General features: G+C 40.5%; 1 protein-coding gene across 1 annotated transcript; it reads left to right on the forward strand.

Moving 5' to 3' along the window:
* Window positions 1–27: 27 nt before the first annotated feature.
* On the forward strand, window positions 28–18224 carry LOC124160460 (nose resistant to fluoxetine protein 6-like). Its single transcript, XM_046536311.1, has 7 exons — window positions 28–189; window positions 4187–4380; window positions 4731–4872; window positions 6364–6553; window positions 8435–8577; window positions 15029–15140; window positions 17245–18224. The coding sequence occupies exons 1-7, from the start codon at window positions 37–39 to the stop codon at window positions 17331–17333; spliced, it is 1023 nt and encodes a 340-aa protein (XP_046392267.1). The 5' UTR covers window positions 28–36; the 3' UTR covers window positions 17334–18224.
* Window positions 18225–20033: the final 1809 nt, after the last annotated feature.

The raw sequence follows: 20033 nt of genomic DNA on the forward strand, positions 1-20033 counted from the left end.
TTTTATAATGCATTTTTCAGGCTTACTCCAGTGTACATGTTTGTTTTGGCTTTCATATCCACTCTCTACATAAAGATGGGCTCTGGTCCAGAATGGAATATCAGTGCTTCATTGGAAAGTAAAGATTGCCAAGAAAATTGGTGGATTAATGCACTCTATTTAAATAACATTGTTAGAACTGAAACGATGGTGAGTATTTTCATTTTATTATCTTGTAACTCCATGATAAGTAATTTTAGCATGCATTGTTTATTTTACTAACCGATTGTAGGTATTGATAAAATTTGAAATGCAATTTTCACCAACATCTCGATTCATTTTTAAACCTTCATCAGAGCTTGAAATGAAAATGGATATTTTATTTTGATATATAACCAAAATACCCAAAGGGTTATACAAAGTTTGTTTTTAATTAGTTATAGTATACATAATAAAAAAGACACAAATTAGGTTGTAAATAAACAAAAATGATCATGGTAATTTCTGGACAAGGAAATATGATTATTCACGCACCAGCATACTCTCATTTTTGATACCCTGGTGCATTTTCTCTTCTGAGCACTGAAGAGTGTTGACAATAATTGTGTCAGAATTAAGAGATGAATGAAAATGAGTGTCGTGTCTTGAAGAGTTCCAATTGGACAATTGAAATGAATTAATCTCTTCAGTAGTTTGACGACAGTGTATGTAATTTAATTATGTATCCAAACTCCTAGGAAGAGCTCACAGTAAAGGAATTTGCAGGTTTATCATAAAGATGAATAATGTAAGATTTGATTCTTTCAATGGCAATATAGCTTTTTTCCTGTTAGCTTCATTTTTGAGTTAGTAACTGCCAATAATAATTCAGCGCGTGTGTTAGGCCGGATCCAGAATTTTTTTCTGGCGCAAGGGCCTGAACAGCAATCAGTCATCTTATATTTGAGATTAAAAACAACAATAACAATTACTATGTGAAATACCTATTCTCTTTATTTTAATATGAAAGTTATTGATATGAAATTACATAAGCGATTAAGTCTCCGTAATATGCAAAACAAAACGAATGTATAATGATAACCATATTAAAAATATTGTCTAATTTTTTAAGAGTACAATGAAATTATCTCTGCTAAAAACATTTGTGGTCAAGTGAAGATAGCTCTCAAAGAGTCTTTGAAGCAATCTAATATAACAGACTACATATATATATTGTTTGATTTAAATAAATTATGAAAAATATGAGAAATAAAAGTGAAGGCATGGTTTATCTGTTTTTTCCAATAATTCGTGCCACCTCTCCTCATCATTAGCCCAGATAACCAGGAGTTTACTGCAATATGGAGAATTGAAGGAAATCTTCTACCATCCTAACTTGCTGGGAGAAGTAAATGTTAATAGGTTAATAGGCCACGTTATGACAATTCCTCCAAAAATGAGGATCAGAATGATTTACCAAATATGTACCTTCATTCAGGAGGTCAATGATTGAGAGAAAGGCATTGAAAAATATTGCTGAATGATGTAGATACTGATCAAAGAAAAGGTTCTACATCGTATCAAGGAGTAAAGTACAGTGCAACCTCGATAAAACGACACCCCACGGTGCACCAATAAACACTCGTTATAGCGAATTGTCGCTTTACCGGAGGTGGAGCAAATAATAGCCAATATGTATACCTGTTGCGAAAAGTTATACAGGAACAGAGTGGTGCGGTGACAGATAAATTTCTATCTGACAAACGTAAGCATAAATCCAAACGTAAGGTGATGTTTATTTGCATCACTAAATTTCCTTACTCAAACAACGACTAATTGTTTGGTGTTTTCTTGGCCATGGTGTCTGCCATCAAATGCTTTCTAATCATGCAACTCATGGCCGTGCGGGTATGCTGACGACTGCTTTCTGCCGCCCGAGGAACAAAAGAAGATCAAGCATTCGCGAAAACTAATGCCACAATATTTTCACCAAAATTAACTACTTATTTATCAAACGACAGTTTACCACATAAATTTGAGACTGAGCACTCCATTAACTTCATTTCTAACAGACGCTAGCAATTACAGAGATTAAGTAGTCTTGATGTAAGTTTTTCCGGAGATGAAACCCTCGCTAAGGCGAGAGCCAACACCAAAAGGGCCTCGTAAAAACGAATTTTTTAACACGCTTATTATAGGGTCAATTGACGGTGCATCGGCAATCTCTCGTAATAGCGGGGGTCTCGCTATAGCCCGTACTCGCTTTAACGAGGTTCCACTGTATTTAACTCAATTTAGTGGTGTAGCCACGAATTTTGTTTGGGGGATAGGGGGTCCAAAAGCAGGGGGAAAATATTTTTAAAGATAGGGTGCCAAGTAGAGGGTTTTAAACTAATTTCAACACTTTTCACTGTTGAAAAAACTTCATTTTTCAAAGAAATCTTTCGTAAATTCATGATTTTTCAAATATTTTGTTTTCTTTCATGAAGCAAAGAAAATGTGCTTATATTTCTGAGGGGCATCTGGGCCTCCTGGACCCTCTCCTCGCTACGCCACTGACTACATTCAAATTGAATTTCCATAATGAAAGGATATGGGTGCCTAATACATGTGCATTTTTTTTTAATTTAGGACCAAATGGTGACAAACGATTTAACAAAGCTGATAATATAAATTTTTACCGTGTGCAGGGACATGCAAGTATTAAAAAATTTCCATCGAGTTGAGTAGTTGGTAGTCAATTTGAGTGCTTTGAGTGTAATTACAAATGTTGAGTCGAGTGGAGTAGTTTCAGTTACAGAGCTGTCGAGGCCGTTAGGTTCAGATTTCTGCCAGCAGGAAACGCTATGATTAAACTCATGTAATAATTGTTTGTAAAGTCAATATATCATTTAATTGCCTTGACCTTGGTGTTTTAGTTGGTTTTATGCATAGTAGTCAACTACTATAACAGCTGACATGAGCACCAAATAAGTTTTTGTTGGAGGCGGCTACCGATCCTCTTCCAAGCCAGCGGCATATTCGGAGTAATTGGAATGGACCACTACATCGTTCTCTCTTATGCAATAATTTTATACCTTCAACCATTTTTGGTGCTGAAATGGGAAGAGAATATGTAAAATTTATGAACGGAAGCAGTAGAGTAGTATGGCTCTGTAGGTAGTCTCCGTGCTGGTATCCGAAACAGGCCCGTTGGCATGGTGCTTTGGCACCAACATCTAGTTTGTAAAGAGGAGGTTCCAGTAGTTGGCCGAGAGAGCCAGGCATGCTTTGCTGTAAGTGCTTGGACAGTGATTGGCTTCCTTTCATTCACAAATTATCGCATTTCTATCATTTAATATATTTAAATTTGTGTAAAGTAAGCGTCGTGTCATTAATTAAAATTAACTTATTACATTCATTGCAAAAGAAGAGGGGAGTACCACAGTTAGAGGTATTCTTAAAAGGTCAGTCCATAGAGAGGGAAAATAGTACAAGGTTTCTAGGTTTAGCTATTGAAGATTCCTAAACTGGGAGACCCACACCAATGCCATATGCTCCACCAAGCATGCTCCGCAACTGCATTTGTTACGAAAAAAATTCCATGAGTCAAATATCACCACCAGAGAAAATATATATGTATTTCCCTTGTCTGATAAGAGAGGAAATAGAGAGAGCAAATCACGGGAAGAACTTCAATAGGGAGGACGGCCATCATCTTGCTTCATCTTTCAAACAGCTCTTCTCCCAAACGGATTCAAAACAAGCAAATCAGTGCTTGCCTGAGTAGCATCATATACAAGGAATGTACAAGGAATCAAAGCTCTTAAGATCAATAGGACCTGAAGACGAGAACTGGAATGTGCCTGAAACTGTTGTCCACCAAAATGAGTCAACTCGGCATTGACCCGAAAGACAAATTATCCACCTTAACCTTTTCTTTCTGAAATGTATTGATCGTGTAATTATCTTAGATTATTAGGGTATAAAAACTTAAAGATTAATTATTGGTGTATGACTATGGGGGTATTGACAGCAAATAAATAAATACCCAGTCAAGTTTTCTAAAGAAATTGCTGTTTCTCAGTTCAAAAACGTTGCAAAATATCTTGTCTGCAAGTACGAAGCATTTTTTACAGTTTCCTTCACTCAAGTCTCTCTATACCTATGAGACAAACTTCACGAGCTGCATGTTTGATTCTCTATGCTTCCTATTTTAGTCTTTTCCTGTTATTCTTTTTTATTTCAGTGCCACAGAGTGTCGTGGTATTTAGCAGCTGACATGCAACTTTTCATAGTGTCTGTTCCTTTGGTGTATCTACTGATAAAAAAGCCTGAAATGGGTCGAATTACTCTTTGGATTTTTCTTGTAGCGTCGCTCGTCATCCCATTTTGTGTGGTTTATTATCACCACTTAGATCCAATCCTGCTTACTTATTCCAAGTAAGTATAGTAATTTATAAGATAATGCCAGGGTATATATGTACCTCTGCAAACATTGATAGTACATTTATCGTAACAATTGATATCTTTTCAATACTGCAATTCAAACTTAACAAGAAAAATGCCTCTAAACTTAATGATTACCTTTGGTTTCTTTGAAATGACATGACAGAAACTTTGGTTTAAAAATTTTGAATTTCCCTCATACGATTTTCTTTTACTCGGGTCCCTGGAATATGTTTTTATTTTGAGTTTTTACTTTATTTTACCTTGTCTCAGGCATTTAAACTGTTGATTTCCGGCAAAAATGATTATTGAGTGATATCCCATATATTTTTATTTCTTTCCAGGAGTCTAAGAGATTTTGGAACCAATCATACGTATAGAACTGCATATATTCCTTCATACATGAGAGCAACTCCGTACTTCATTGGTATCCTGACTGGATACTTAGTGCATTACTTGAACAACAGTAATAAAAAAATATCCGTGGTAAGTAGGATTTCTATCAAGATTAATTTCATAAACTGGAATGATTTTGCTGGTCAGCAGGGTCTACCTGCACAATTCTTGGGGGGCTTGACTAAAGTTTATTTTACCTTGAGGAGAAGACAACATAATTCTACATATTTGAAAAAAATGTGATGCAATACATTTTGAGCCCTTTCTGGTGAATCACAAGTAGTTTTGGCAGTACTTAATTGTTCTATCTATTTTATTTTGGTCTCTGGGTTTTTCACCACATTCAAATTTTATTATTTGATAACAATTTTTCTTGTTTCCCATCATGTACTCTGAGAAAGAGTTGACTGATTGAGATTTTGGCTATAGTGCTGGAAGAGTTTCTGTGCACCGGTGAGTTTCCCTGGGCCCAGACACCTATAGTAGAGGAACTCTGATTCGATTTGTTATGGGTGTGAGGAAAAAGTGTCAGGCTTGTCGATTTTCCCCTGAATATCCATACATGGAGATTTGAGTTATCAGGGTTCTAATGTTGATCATATGACTCTTCTAAAATGCTTAAAAAAACTTAAAATTCACTATGTATGTACTTATAAAATTTCTCGGGGCAAGATCCCTGGTTTGGGCCCCAATATTTTTTGTAAGTTGGCATCCCTGTTCCTAGTTATGCAACTGGCTTATAGTTTAAGTTCCTATTTAGCCACTTAGTTACATGTTACTGAAATAAATTTTTAGCTTGTTGTTTAAAATACTTTTGCTGTTACCTTTTCTTGCACAAATTTGTGTACTGAAGTGGTGTATGCTATGAATAATTGGTTGCTTTTTTTCTTCAAATCCTGAAAATAGATTTATCCTAAAAACAATTTGCACAATAATAGTTTATTTTAAACCTTAACCATCATATTTTGGAGTGAGGTTATACGCAAATAAATTTGCCTGTGGTGGTTGCACCATCACCTTTGTTTTGGGTTCGTGCGGTGATTAAACAGTGAGTGGGCTTAGAGGTGGCATGTAAACCACACATGTTTCTTTGTCAAATTTTTTGGTTGGCTCCAAATGTGTTGATGTTTAATACAGTTGGTTTGGTGAAAGGTGGACCAAGTAGTATCTTTACAAGACCTATACATTGGGTAAAAATGGCATGAATACTAATCATATCAGGGGCGCAGCTAGGAATTTAGCCTGGTGGGTTTAGGTGCAACTAATTGCGGGGTGTGTTGGGGTATGGAATACCCATTAGGATAAGCAGTAGGTGTGAGATTAATTAATTGCGGAATTTTAAGGTAAACTGTTCAAAATGGTGAGTTTTACGGCTTCCTCAGGGATATTTAATTAATCCTTACACTATTCTATTTGCAATATCAATCCGATTAAGTAAAATGGATGAAAATTAAAAATTTCTCTGAGCTCTGGGGGGGGGGTTTAACCCCCAAAACCCCCCCCTCACTGCGCCACTGAATCATATTCAGCATTATTTATTTCACATGCTTTGTAAAAATTTTCTCACTTGCATCTTTTCAGCTGCAGGCCAATTGCATGCAGATTGGAGCTTTCATCTTGGGGTTCCTTCCTCTTTTGTCATCATCAATGTTCTACCAATCAAATTTTGTATATAATCCATTGATTGCTGCAGCTTTCTCATCTCTTCAAAGACTAAGCTGGGGAACATCAATTTTATTTGGCTTTTTGGTGTTCAATGCTGGAAAAGAATGTGAGAAATGTTATTTATTTTGAACATTTGTTCACAAGTTTTATGTTAATTTATTCATTCCCCTCTTATTCCTCAAATTGTGATCCCAATTATTGTCAATTATCATGACTACTCTGATGGCACTGATTCTGTTATACCTAATTTCTGAGTTTTTACTACTCATTATTCTAGTGGATCCTCCCTAAAGCCTCAGAGAAGTAAAATATTAATTAAAACTATTTCATAGGTAGTTTTGACATGTAATAAATCAACATCAGCTTAAAGTTATGGATGATGTAAAATGTATTTACAAGCATGTCATTTTTCAAAAATATTCCCCTGTTGCCTGGCCACTCATACCCCTGGCCCCCCTCCCATATACCTGCCACCCCCCTCACCCCCCAATCCTCTGCAAAGAATATTCCTAGTTAAGCCACTGGTATACCATCCAATTTCTAGCTGTGTGCCTATGAATAAGGTCCTATGCCCGGTTTGCCTGTGGGAAAACTTTTATGCATGTATTTACTACATAGAATATATTTTGATTCCATCGATAGCTTCACTTTTAGGGACATGATATCCAATCCAACGAGGTGGATTTGGCTTAGGAGGATGTCCATCAAAATGGACTTGGCATGGGCATAAGAAATCATATTTCTCGAGAAAAAGAGTATCCATGTAATCCAATGATAATCCATGAATTTATTATCACTTGTTCTAGCTAGTCATTATTTATGAATTGTTTATGATGGGATTTTTAAATCCAGGGGGCCTATTGTAAACTCTGCCATTAGTGCTGCACCGTCTGCAGAGCTCTTACCTCCAAAAAGGTATTAATGTTGGCTGATTTGCTGCATGGCATTATTATGAGCAATAAAATGCAAAATTAGTGGGAGTGAATAACATCATTAATCACTCATGTTACAATATTTGCTGCTCATGACCAAATTGGCTAAGTGCCATTTCAAATGTTTGCAATGGTTTTAGATTTATTAAAAAAATAATGTTTTGCATTCATAGTTGTGATTTAGCAATGAGTTCGTTTGCTCCTAACTTAAATATGTGCCCATTCCATTGCCAGTGAATACTGAGGCTGATACACAAGTGTATTCGATAGAAAAGATTGTTTCTCATTGAAATACGAAGTATGGAAAGATATGGTATGTATATCTTTGAAAATCAATACAATAAGTGTATTTGTCATTAGTCACTGCTATCTTCACTATTTTAATCATAATTCAAGAGTTAACTTGAAGAATGTGCTCAGTGTTATTGAATGCCTTCAGCTTCATTGAAACTCAATTTATGTATTGGATAAGAAAATTTAGCAAAACTTTTTAGCTTCACAAAAGTAAAGATGCTAATTTTTGTGTTTCTTGAATTTTCTTACACATATTGAGATTTGACTTTAGTATGATTTAGTAGGAATTTGTCTTGCCTAACAAGAATTTTTCGCTGAGATAAAGGTTTTTTGCTCTTGTTGAGGGTAGTGGTCCAACTTTTTGCATAGTTAATGGTACCTTGGTATCACCCTTATGGTCTGTTCTCATCCTACCAAGAAAATGGTATCCTTGGGAAGCCTTCAGTCTCTTTTGACGTATGTTTGCCTTTATATGCTACCTAACAAGAGTTTCAACAAAATACAACCATGGTTTCAGGGCTAGATAAATGACTGAATTAGGGTAATACGAGCATGATGCAGAGAAATATTCATTTTTATAATGATGGCACACTCATACATGAAACATTTTCTGTGAACAGTGTAAATCTTAAATTAACTTCAAGTAATTACATGAATATGTATATAATATATATTATTATATGAAATTAATTCAAGTATTCCAGGACCAAACTCTGAAAATAAGATGAAATACCAAATACTCCTGTTTTTACTTTCCTCAGGGTCCGTGATGAAGATTTTGTCAGCGAAGGTATTTGTGCCTCTAGGAAAGCTAACCTACTCTGCCTACTTGGTCCATATTCTACCACAGTTTTATGATGCATTCTCTGCTAAGACTCTTGTCCACATTTCCTGGTATGGGATGGTAAGTCAAAGCATGTGGTGTTACTGGTGACAGAAACTTATGAGGGTTTCTGTATTTTTAACCATATATGTGTCAGTGAATGTCACAATTCTTTAGAAGAAGTCGGTAGATACTGGAGGAATATAATTTTGGCAAAAAAGTCTTTCTCAGTCAGGTGTTCTCTCATAAGTTAAAAATACAATAAACGAGAAGCATGAAGGTGAAGAAAACAATGGTGAATTACCTGGGAACTACTTAATTCCCAGACGGCACAGAATCCTCCGTATCTAATTCGTATGCAGATATTATTCGTATGCATACGAATTAGATACGGAGGATTCTGTGCCGTCTGGGTTGGAAATGAATTAGCATTAATGTTAAGTTGGTGGTAATTATTGACCAGTGATTAATATCACACATTCATCATCTTCCTAAATTAGATTAAGAATTAATTATGTACCAATCCTTTCGCTGTTGTGAACATACCTTTTCTTCCTCCCCGTTGTGTGCTCAGTGCTTTCACTGCATGAGATGGGTAGATTTCCATTGAGTGAGCAGCTGTGAAAGTGTTAAGAAAAGACCTATATACCTGGCAAAATACAATAAAGTTCTTAGTTTTTGAGTGTTCATTTAAGTTGTCAACAGCAAACAACTATAGCAGAAAGTGAAAAATCATTACTACCATGTAAAAATAATGTATATCCCACATGTACATACATCCTATTGTTTATTTCATTACCAATCACATCATTTTTATTCTTTTCCAAAGATTTGAAAATGCTCTGCGGCATTATAACCATGAATTTATTAAATGTATTATTTTACAATGGAAACGATGCAAAGCATCAGTGGCGTAACTATAGGGCGGGATGAGGAGATAGATTCTCCCCCCCCAGACCTCAAAGTAATTAAAAAATTATTTAAAACAATTGTCTAGTTTTGGCATATGATAACTGCATCTATTTAAATTTAAATTTTTAATGCTAAAATGTATTTCCAAGTATGTCATTCTTCAAACATTTTCCCATTGCGTACATATGGGGAAGTCGCCAACCCAGGCAATCCCATCACCCCAAAGCATATTCCTAGTTACACCACTGCAAAGCATTATATAATGTTTATACTTACTGTAGCGCCGGTTCGCTGGAGAAGGATATTCAAAATAACGTTCGCTCACTTCGAGGTTCAAAACACAACTCTTTATTCTCTCTCTTTTACAACGGGCCCAAAAACCCTTTTTCCGTTGAGGGCTTAACGCCCCCACCTCTTGGGTTTCCCCCAAGAGTCCATGCCCTGAGCAGTCGACAGCGCTCTCCTACACTGCCCCCTCATTTCAAAGGCGTCGCGCCCTCGCGGCGGTCGGCATAGCGAGAACCTTCGCTGTCCTTGGAGCTGGGAAAGTTGGCGCCTTCATCTGCTTACCTCTGAAACGAAAGGAAAAGAAAAGAGACCACCCCCCACCCCCGGAATTACTCCTTCCTCAGAGGCCGGCTTGAAACCTTTGTGGTTCTCTCGTCACCCGTCGGGGATATCGCATGGTCGGCTCAATAACCGCTTCAGCTGGTGGCTCCTCTCTCGCTGCCGGAGACGCTTGGCCCTCATGTGTTGGTGGAATGGAGAAAAACTTCCATCCACCCCCTCCGCGGACGACAGGTTTTTCCCTCGCTGTCTCGGCCTCTCTTGGCCCATCTTTTGTCTCTTCAACTCCGTCCGTATTCTCACATTCCTTTTCCGTGTCTCCTCCCGGTCTTTCCTCCCACCTTTTGAGTCGGTTGAAGTGTACCACTAGGCGGCGGCGAGGATTATCCACCTTCTTCACTCGGTACGTGACCTCGGACAATTTCCGTATGATTTGGAAAAGACCCGTCCAGGGGCGATGGAATTTGCGACACTTCCCTCTTGCCGTAGCGGGATCGTGGAGCCATACCCTTTCCCCTTCCTCAAAGGGTGCACCGTGACACCGGCGGTCGTATTGTTCTTTTTGCCGGAGGTGGGCCGACCCAAGCCTCTGCCGTGCGAGATCATGGGCTTTCTCGAGGCTCTCTCGCAAGCGTCTCACAAAGTCGCCTTCTTTCGCCACCCCCCTCTGCCCGTCAGGGATCCCCCACTCCAACTCAATGGGGAGGCGCACTTCCCTCCCAAACATAAGAAAATACGGTGTAAATCCTGTGCTGCTGTGTTTGGCCGACCGATAGGCTAGCATGACGGAATCCAAATGCTCATCCCATTCGGCCTCCTTCTCCGTCCACTGGCTCAACATAGCTAATAATGTTCTATTGAAGCGCTCGACTAGGCCGTCCGACTGCGGGTGGTAGGGTGATGTTCTTGTTTTAACCGCCCCAATCACTTTACACATCTCTTGGAAGAGGCGGGATTCGAATTGGCGTCCTTGATCAGTGTGGATTTCTCGTGGCACTCCCCACCTGCACACGAAGCCCTTAACATGATGCGCCACAGTTTCCGCCTCTTATTTATTCATGGCGTACGCTTCGGTCCACTTGGTGAACTCGTCAGCGACCACCAATATATATTTATTTCCTGTCTTTGTTTGAGGAAGTGGTCCTAAAATGTCCATGGAAATTCTTTCCATCGGTCCTCCCGTCGGGCAATGACCCAGTGGTGCTCTTAGCGGGTGAGGCGGGGATTTCCGACGCGAACAATCTTCACACGTGCGGCACCAAATTTCCACGTCTTTTGTGTATCCGGGCCAATAGTAGCGCTCTCTCACTTTACCTAGAGTTTTCGCATACCCTAAATGGCCTCCGACGGGCGAATCGTGCAAAGCCCGAAGAATTTCGTCCCTCGCCTCAGCAGGCACAATTATCTGTAAACGTTCGGCGTCTCTTCCTTCTTCTTCCCACCTTCGGAAGAGAGCCCCATCCTTAAACACTAGCCTATCCCATTGTGTCCACAAAGCCTTCGCCTTCGGGCAGTCACCCCTCCTCTCTCCCTCGGACGGCCGAATTCCTGCTTCGAGTGCTTCCATTACCCTTCTCAGCACGGGGTCTTTGCTTTGCCTGTCCTTCACGCTTTCACTGGGGGCCTCTAAGACGGCGTCGATTTCCGCTGAAATCAGCTCCCCCTCTCCCCGAGCGCACTGTTTACAAACAGACCGGGATAAACCGTCGGCATTTCCATGTTTGTTTCCCGGCCGATGCACCACTAAAAAGTCATACTCCGACAATTGCTCAAGCCAGCGAGCAACTTGTCCTTCCGGTTCTCGAAACGATCTCAACCACTGTAGGGAATTATGATCGGTGCGCACCACAAACCGTTTGCCTAATAAATATTGGCGAAAATGGCGGGTAGAATTTACTACCGCCAAAAGTTCACGCCTCGTCACACAATATTGTTTTTCGGCACGTGAGAGCGTCCGACTATAATAGGCCACAACCCTTTCCTCGCCTTCCTGTCTCTGGCTGAGTACGGCCCCGATACCCATCCCGCTAGCGTCACAGTCGAGCGTAAATTCGCAGTCCATCCGCGGGAAGGCCAAAATCGGTGAACACGTTAGCTTTCGCTTAAGAGTCTGAAAGGCGTCTTCACATTCTGCACTCCATTTAAATAAGGCATGCTTTTCGGTCAACCTGTGAAGGGGGCAGGCTATCTGTGAAAAGTTTCTAATGAACCGCCTGTAGTAAGACACAGTTCCTAGGAACGCCCTAAGCTCCTCAAGGGATGCTGGAGATCGCCATTGTGTGATCGCGGCAATTTTATCAGGATCCGTCGCAACACCATTTTTGGAGACTATATGGCCTAAAAATTTCACAGATGGTTTCATGATTTGGCACTTCTCAGGCTTAATTTTCAGTCCCGCCTTCCTTAGGCGTATCAACACATCTGTTAGCCTTTCTACGTGCTCCCTAAAAGCCCTTCCAAAAATTATGACGTCATCCAAGTACACCAAACAAGACCTCCACTGTGCACCCGCGAGCACTAGGTCCATTAGTCTTTGGAATGTACTGGGTCCGTTGCACAATCCGAAGGGCAGCACTTTAAACTGATATAGACCGTCACCAGTGGTAAAGGCTGTCTTTTCTCGATCAACTTCCGCGACCTCGCACTGCCAGTATCCTGACGCCATATCTATTGTGGAGAAAGCTGTTGCGCCGGCGAGCGAATCGAGAATGTCGTCCATGCGGGGGAGGGGATAAGCATCTTTGTGAGTCACGGAATTCAGACGCCTATAATCAACGCAAAATCGCGTCGATCCGTCTTTCTTTTTCACAAGAACGATCGGTGAACTCCAAGGAGATGATGATTCTTCGATTATATCGTCCCTCATCATTTCCTCTACGATTCGTCGCACTTCTCCGCGTCTGTGGATTGGCAATCGCCTGGGAGGTTGCCGAATCGGGGACACATCACTAGTCTCTATTGTGTGCTTAAGAATGTTTGTACGCCCTAAGTCGTAGGGTCCTCGAGAGCACACATCTGAAAACTCATTCAACACTGTTTTGAGTTCCTCTATTTCCGCTTCACTAATATCGGCACAGTTTACGTCAAAGAGGGAAGATGCTGGGGGGAGATGCGCGTTCTCCAGACTAAAAACGGGCTTTTGACATGTTTCCACTTGTTCTCCACAACACTCGTGCAATACGCCCACTTTCGTGTCTTTGTATAGAGTCACTGTCTCTCCCAAGGGATTCAGGAAAAGCATATTCACGGTATCCATCACGTTATGCAAAATCCGCGCACCGAAAACGCCATAACGCTCTAAAAGTTTTGGGTTTGGCTCGATTATCCCCACTTTTTCTTTGAACCCCGGGTCCGAGCTCACCAAACACTCCACTACCACTTCGTGGTGAGGAGGAAGAACAACGTTCTCCTTCAACGTCACTGCGCAGCCCCACTCGCACTTTCCCTCACTTATAAGAAAAGGCACAGCTTTTCCGCGGAGAAGAATGCAATTCCGGGAAAAAGCCACGTCACACTGATGTGCTCGCAGAAAATCGGCACCCAGGAGGCATCCCTTCGATAGGCGCGGGGCAATGAGCACATCATGAGAGAACTCTTCCCCTCCGATCTGAAGTGTCACTTCACCCTTCCCCAGCACCCGTAATGGCTCCCCATTCGCCGTTATTAGTGTCAAATTGTCTGTTATGATTTTCCCCGAATTTTCGGTGCGGCTCCATATTTCTTCCGATATCAATGACACTGCCGCTCCCGTGTCTATTAGTATCTCGACGGGGATCTCCGAAACGGATCCGTGCACCAGGGGCACTGACTCAGACAAAATTGTCCAAATTTCCTTTACTCCGCGTCCTCCGACGCCCTCGAGCGGTGAAGTAGTGTCTCGGGTTCCTTTTTCGTCTGCGGCCGAGAAGGTTACCATCTCCTCGGCCTTCCGTCGTTTCCCGAGAAGGAAAGCCGTGGGCATTCGGCCCTCAGATGGCCCTCCTCGCCGCACATCCAACAGCGCGGCCAATCTCTGCGCCTCACACTGGAATTAGGGCGCCGCCTCTCCGGAGCGGGAGCGGGGCCGTGGTCCTCACCACTCGACATAACCATCCCTCGTAGAAATTGCAACACCTCTCTTATTGTCTCTGAGTTCTGTGTCAACGCGGCCTCCACTCTGTCCTCGCGACCACACCCTCGACTATCCACACCGATATCCTGTGACCTGACGAGCGTCGCCGGCGCCAACGCATTCACTACCCTGGTGGATGACTCGGCGAAATGGATTGCCTCCATCTCGATTGCAACGCCGATTGCTTCCTCGAGGCTAGCAGGTCTCGCCTGCTTCACCCTCACCCGAATGTTCCCGTCGAGCCCATCGAGGAAGCGGTCGCGCACTACGGCCTTTCTCGCATCCTCGGGCCAGGAAGGGTATGCGCGCCGAGCAAGGCGCCCGAGGTCCGTGGCAAAGGCGGCGATGTCTTCTCCGGGGTTGCGCGCCCTTTGGACGAATCGCGCCTTTTCCTTCTCGCTCGCTTCCCTTGGGTTGAAGCGCCGCCCCAACGCCTCCCGCGCCTTTTCATAGCTCCCTCTGTTTTCCTCCGGCAGATCACGAAACGCCGAGAGAGCGTTTCCTGTGAGGCAGAGTCTCAGGTAGAGCGTCTTCTGCTCCTCAGGCCATTTATTTATTTCCGCCACTGTCTCAAATTGGAAGACCCAGTCTTCCCACTCCTCCGCACCACTAAACTTCTCCGGCATCACCATACCCGCCATGGCTGCCGCCGCCGAACCGCACGCAAAATCTCAGGATCGAGAACACAATCCTACCGACTGCGCCAATGTAGCGCCGGTTCGCTGGAGAAGGATATTCAAAATAACGTTCGCTCACTTCGAGGTTCAAAACACAACTCTTTATTCTCTCTCTTTTACAACGGGCCCAAAAGCCCTTTTTCCGTTGAGGGCTTAACGCCCCCACCTCTTGGGTTTCCCCCAAGAGTCCATGCCCTGAGCAGTCGACAGCGCTCTCCTACACTTACATTGCTAATTAATATTAACTTGATGCTTTGCTTTTCAGATCCATCAGACTTTAGGTGACGTTGTCATAGCTTATTCATTGGCCTTTGTTTTATCAATGGCAATCGAGGCTCCTTGGCTGAATATGGAAAAATTCCTCCTAAGAAAATACCGTAAGATGATCATGTATCTTTCCTTTTCTCAATCCTCTCTTCTCAGTGTTTTGTCTTTATTATTTATTCTATTTATGTACTTCTTCTTTTTGCATAACTTTTCCAGGCAAATATCTCTTCTGCTTTTCATTTTGACCTATTATTCCACTGATTTTAATGGTGTCTGTTATCGATTAAAAAATTACAATGGAATAAAATCAGTCATAATAGTTTTATAGGCGAAGCTGTGCTTATAAAATTTAGCTGTCAATCAATTTTCATTGTTGGAAATTAATTACAAGTTAGAGAAAAATCAGCTGCATGAGAATTTAAAAGTACATACGTATACATTAGCTGCATAGTGCTTATAACATAGTTTGAATAAAAAATCAGTTAAAAATGAGTTTCATAATTGGTTCAATAAATGATCCAAATTAAGAAAATAGCAAAAATTTGGTTGCTGTAAATCAGGAAATAATCAATGTTAGGTGAAGTTATTAATTTAATGTAATTGTAATATACTTATTAATAATTTCAATTTACATGATTTTATGTTCATTTAGTATACAGTGGAATATTGATAATCTGGAATGCATGGGGGCAGGCACATTCAGAATTAATTATATTTCCGATGAAAAGTTTAGTTTCCTGGATGCAGGATGCACTGAACACGGAAAATATTTTTTTTCAGAATGTGCGTTCGCATCAGCAGAAATGATTCATTGTTGTGTATGTGGTCAATTAATGAGAAAAACCCAATTACATTCATAAAATTTATGGTTAAAGGCATGACTTAAAAAATTCTAAGTATTTGAAAAAGTCCTTCATCCATAATTGTAAAGTTAGATAAATCTTGAAAGGAATCTTGATGAGGCCACCTGCAAATGGAGGAGAAATGGCACAAAATTTTAACAATCCAGCTAGAACCAGCACTAGATATTTCATCTCTCCATATTTTTCAACTTGCAGCCGTTGTATATTCCTTGTCATCTTTATGACTATTTGCTTAAATTTAGCAGTAATTATCAAATCCTCTGATTGGAGGTAATCCCACTTTGAATATCTTACCGTAGCTAAATAATGATTGTGAATTTAAACTCTTTTTTCTTTTTTTTTTAATTAATAATAATTTATTGCAGAGATTAGAAATTTTACAAAATCTTATAACATTAATCAAAGATGAAATGTCATTTACAAGAAAATACAATGTGAAAAAAAAGTCTACGTCCCGCTAAGCCTTTCAAGGCTTGTCAGCAGGTGCCTATTTGTTTTTTTTTTTATTCGTGGTCGTACATTGTCTTTTAAGATTGTGTATCTCATAATGTTTCCACTATTACCAAAAACATATTATAAAATTATTAGGAAGCAAGAGTGCATACATAAATACACATTAACATTACAGGAATATATATATATAATTTTAAAAAATATATCTAAATTTAATAATAGTAGTTTCAGCTAAATTTATTAGTGTGGAGAACACAAGTACTTTGGAGAAACTTCTCGACATTAACTTCAGGCAGTGGGCTTCGTTGCTAGGGTCACCTGCCCAGCAGCAAAGCCAGGAATTCCTTTCGGGGGGGGGGGGTCCAAATCAGAGGGGAAAATTTTGGAAAAACTGAGTACTAAGTAGAGGGTTTTAACTAATTTTTACACTTTTAATAGTCGAAAAAACTTCATTTGTCGAAGAAATCTTTTTTAAATTCATTATTTTTCAATATTTTGTTACATTTAATGAAGCAAAGTAACTGTGTTTTTATAATTTGGGGGGGGGGGATCCAGATCCCCTGGACCCTCCCCCTCGCTACGCCACTGCACCTACCCAATGACCATCTGGAGAAAGTAGGTAATGCAAGATGACCTTTCAATCCTCTCCTGGAACTGCTTATTTCAATCTCAGATTTCAGAGTTGTGACCTACAGCAACCCAAACAGTTTCCAATATGTATCACTTTTAAGGAAATCATATTTCCTCTTATGATGATGCACATTGTAAACTGTATGATCATAATATTGGCATTGTGTAGCATCCCACTGTTTTCATGAATTGATGCGTATTTACTCAAAATGATTTCTTAATTTTTTTCCTGAAATCAATTTTAATTGGATATGCACTTATTTTTCAGAGCCTTCCGCTGTTCATGGAAAATCAGAATCTACACAATCTAGTGATCACAAGTGTTCACTAATGAAAGATATTGAAAAGCCTGTGTGATCTGGAGGGAAAAAAGTTCATATCAATTCCATGTCTTTCCCTTGGTGCCAAACATATCATAATTCCGTGGAAAAGTTAAAATTAATTTTCATGCATTCATAGTCATGGTATGGGCAGGACTGTTTTGGTACTATTCTAGTTTTTAAATAAACATGGTGCTTCTGACTGAAGAGTAGTCTTGCATCCATTCTGGCAGTTACTTTTCTATGAAAGAATCAGTTTAAGTCAGTGAAGGTAACTGTGAATAATATACTCTTGTGTGAAATGTGATAAGTGTAAAGTCATAATTAAGGTTTTTAAATCTGTAGTTTTATGTAATTTATGTGTAAAAAATGGGTATTTAAAAAAATTTTACTCATGAGAAAGCCCCTCTCTCATAGGGGGTATTTCGTACTCCTTGGGACCAGGTCATACCCCCCCAAAGCCCAAATTTGATGCTGAACCCGCCCCAGGTGTTATTCAAGCTTAACATCAGATTATATTTACTTCAGGGGGTTTTTGGGTGGCATGCAGGTCACCTTTTCTCATAGTATTTTGTCAGTTCCCACTTAAACGCTGAACCATAATTTTCATTAAATGTCTTTTCATTATTTTTTTTACCAAAATGGCCATGATTATTATGACATGGTCTTCATAGGAGTTTGTTTCTGATATCTACCCGATTTGTCAAAGAAATTTTTTACTTTAGGGCTCTAGTGGCAGTATGAATATTATCTGATTATGAGAAAATTTTGATTCTTATACCTCCTCATCTTATTCCACAACTTAAAATAGTTAAAAGAAAATCAGAGGGTAAGTGACCACGGACTAGTTGTCTCCTAAGGATGTGTGGTGGAAAACCTCCACATGGGAAATTTTTTTGTATATTCATGTAAATATTAAAGCAATTGTTTCAAATTTGCATTGAAGAATTTTTGGTCTCATTCAAATATGATGGTATACAGATGTATGATGTCTTTTGAATACAAGTGCAAGCCTTACTGCTGTCTAAGCGTGATTCTAGAAGAAGAACATCACACTTGATTAAAAAGTGCAGTAAATAAAATACAGAAATATTTATATTGCCTAGGAAATATCTGAGAACATTTTTGTAAGGTATTGATATTGGTGGATTTTTTGTGCAATATTTCTTATGCAATATTTCTTGAGTGCAGTACATATATCTTTTGTAATTTGTGTGTGGCATACTCCTGTGGATCAGTTGAAGGTGAATAGTAATGCTAGATCAAAGTCTAATATGTAGAATTTAATGAACCATGGTCTGGCGTCAGAGGCATCCCGAATGGTGGCGAGATTAGGGGATGAGGTAGATGGAAGGGGTGGTTGCTTCTCTGCGGTTGGGCTGCGGATGATGGTGAGGACACAGTGGTGCTGAGTTCCAGTGGGTCTGGGGTGTGCACTCCTAGAAACCAAACAAATGAGAATCCACCCCCGTGCCAAAACATGCCTCCTCTTTTAGGACGAAGAAAAATTTTTTCACGAAAGTTTAAACCTGCATGTTGCTGATGCCAAGAGAAACTAAAATTACCAATGATGTTTAGATCGAAAATGCACATTTTTTTCAATTTCGGAAACTTTGAGCCAAGCCCTTCGCTTGCCTGCGAGTTTGTCCGGTTGCCGGATGTAGTGCACAACTCACGATTTTAGATGCTTTCCCTGCCGGAGATCGCGATGCATCCAAGGCATCCGGCAACCCGGGCAAACTCGCGGCCAATCGCAGCACTTTGCTCAAATTTTCTGTAGTTTAAAAATGGTGCGTTTTTGACCTAAGCATTACCAGTAATTTTGGTTCCTACTGGCATCAGCTATACAGGGTTAAAATGTCGCGACACGATTTTTCTCCACCCTGTATACTTAGAAAAGACAAGACAAGCCCATTTGACACTCGCCCTCAAGGTAACGAGGCCGACTCACGAACTGATTGGTACCAAGAGCAAGGTTCATCCTTCCCCGTTTCCTCCAAGGCTAAGCATCGTAGCAGAAGGAACCGCGGGCACGGTTCTCGTGTACCTACTAGTTACTCCGGAATAGGCATTTTGTTCCGTCGGTACTTTTATGGTCAAATAGCGCCTCTACGTGATGCATTCTCAAAGAGGGGTGGGCATTTGGAGGAGACTACCGACAGCTTAGGTAATTCGCGACGCATGGAAGGATAGAGAAGGAAGGAGAAATACCAGGCGTCGCAATAACCTGCTCTTGACGAAATCCGCCAACGGGACCACAACTTGACGTCCCATCCGACGGACGGAGTGCTGCACTGGAAGTCTCCTTCAAAAAGTAGGTAGGTACTCTGGCAGGAATTGGACAGTCTGTAAAAGTTTTCCGACCCCGCAGGGAATTGAACCCGGCCCTGCAGATTGATATCCAAAATTTTTATCACCACACCAGCCCAATAATTTTATAAAAACCTCGATTGAAAACTATTAGGGAAATTAAGATATACGCGGTGGTGGTGTTGCGCAAGCATGGCGGCGAGCTAATGTGCGGAGCTTTTTTTTAAGGGATCCAGTTCAAAACCGCGGGTTTAATGAAGTTTTTTAGCACTCCCACACTAAATCTTTGAGACGCGAAGTAGCTAAGAAATAGCGATTGAGTGCGTACCTTGAATTTGTGGAATTCTCTCGCCATTGCCTTTGTTCGGGGTGAAGTTTCACCTTGCTGCTACAAACCAGTGGCGGATACAGATGGGGGGCGCAGGGG

This window comes from Ischnura elegans, chromosome 6 (genome assembly GCF_921293095.1).
Source record: "Ischnura elegans chromosome 6, ioIscEleg1.1, whole genome shotgun sequence".
Lineage (NCBI taxonomy): Eukaryota > Metazoa > Arthropoda > Insecta > Odonata > Coenagrionidae > Ischnura > Ischnura elegans.

Bases quoted from the DNA above. Each gene is read 5' to 3' on its own strand.
- LOC124160460 (XM_046536311.1), top strand. From the start codon at position 37: ATGTTTGTTTTGGCTTTCATATCCACTCTCTACATAAAGATGGGCTCT. The intron at 4,873-6,363 runs GTAAGTAGGATT...GCATCTTTTCAG, and splicing joins GTAATAAAAAAATATCCGTG to CTGCAGGCCAATTGCATGCA. The intron at 8,578-15,028 runs GTAAGTCAAAGC...TTTGCTTTTCAG, and splicing joins ACATTTCCTGGTATGGGATG to ATCCATCAGACTTTAGGTGA.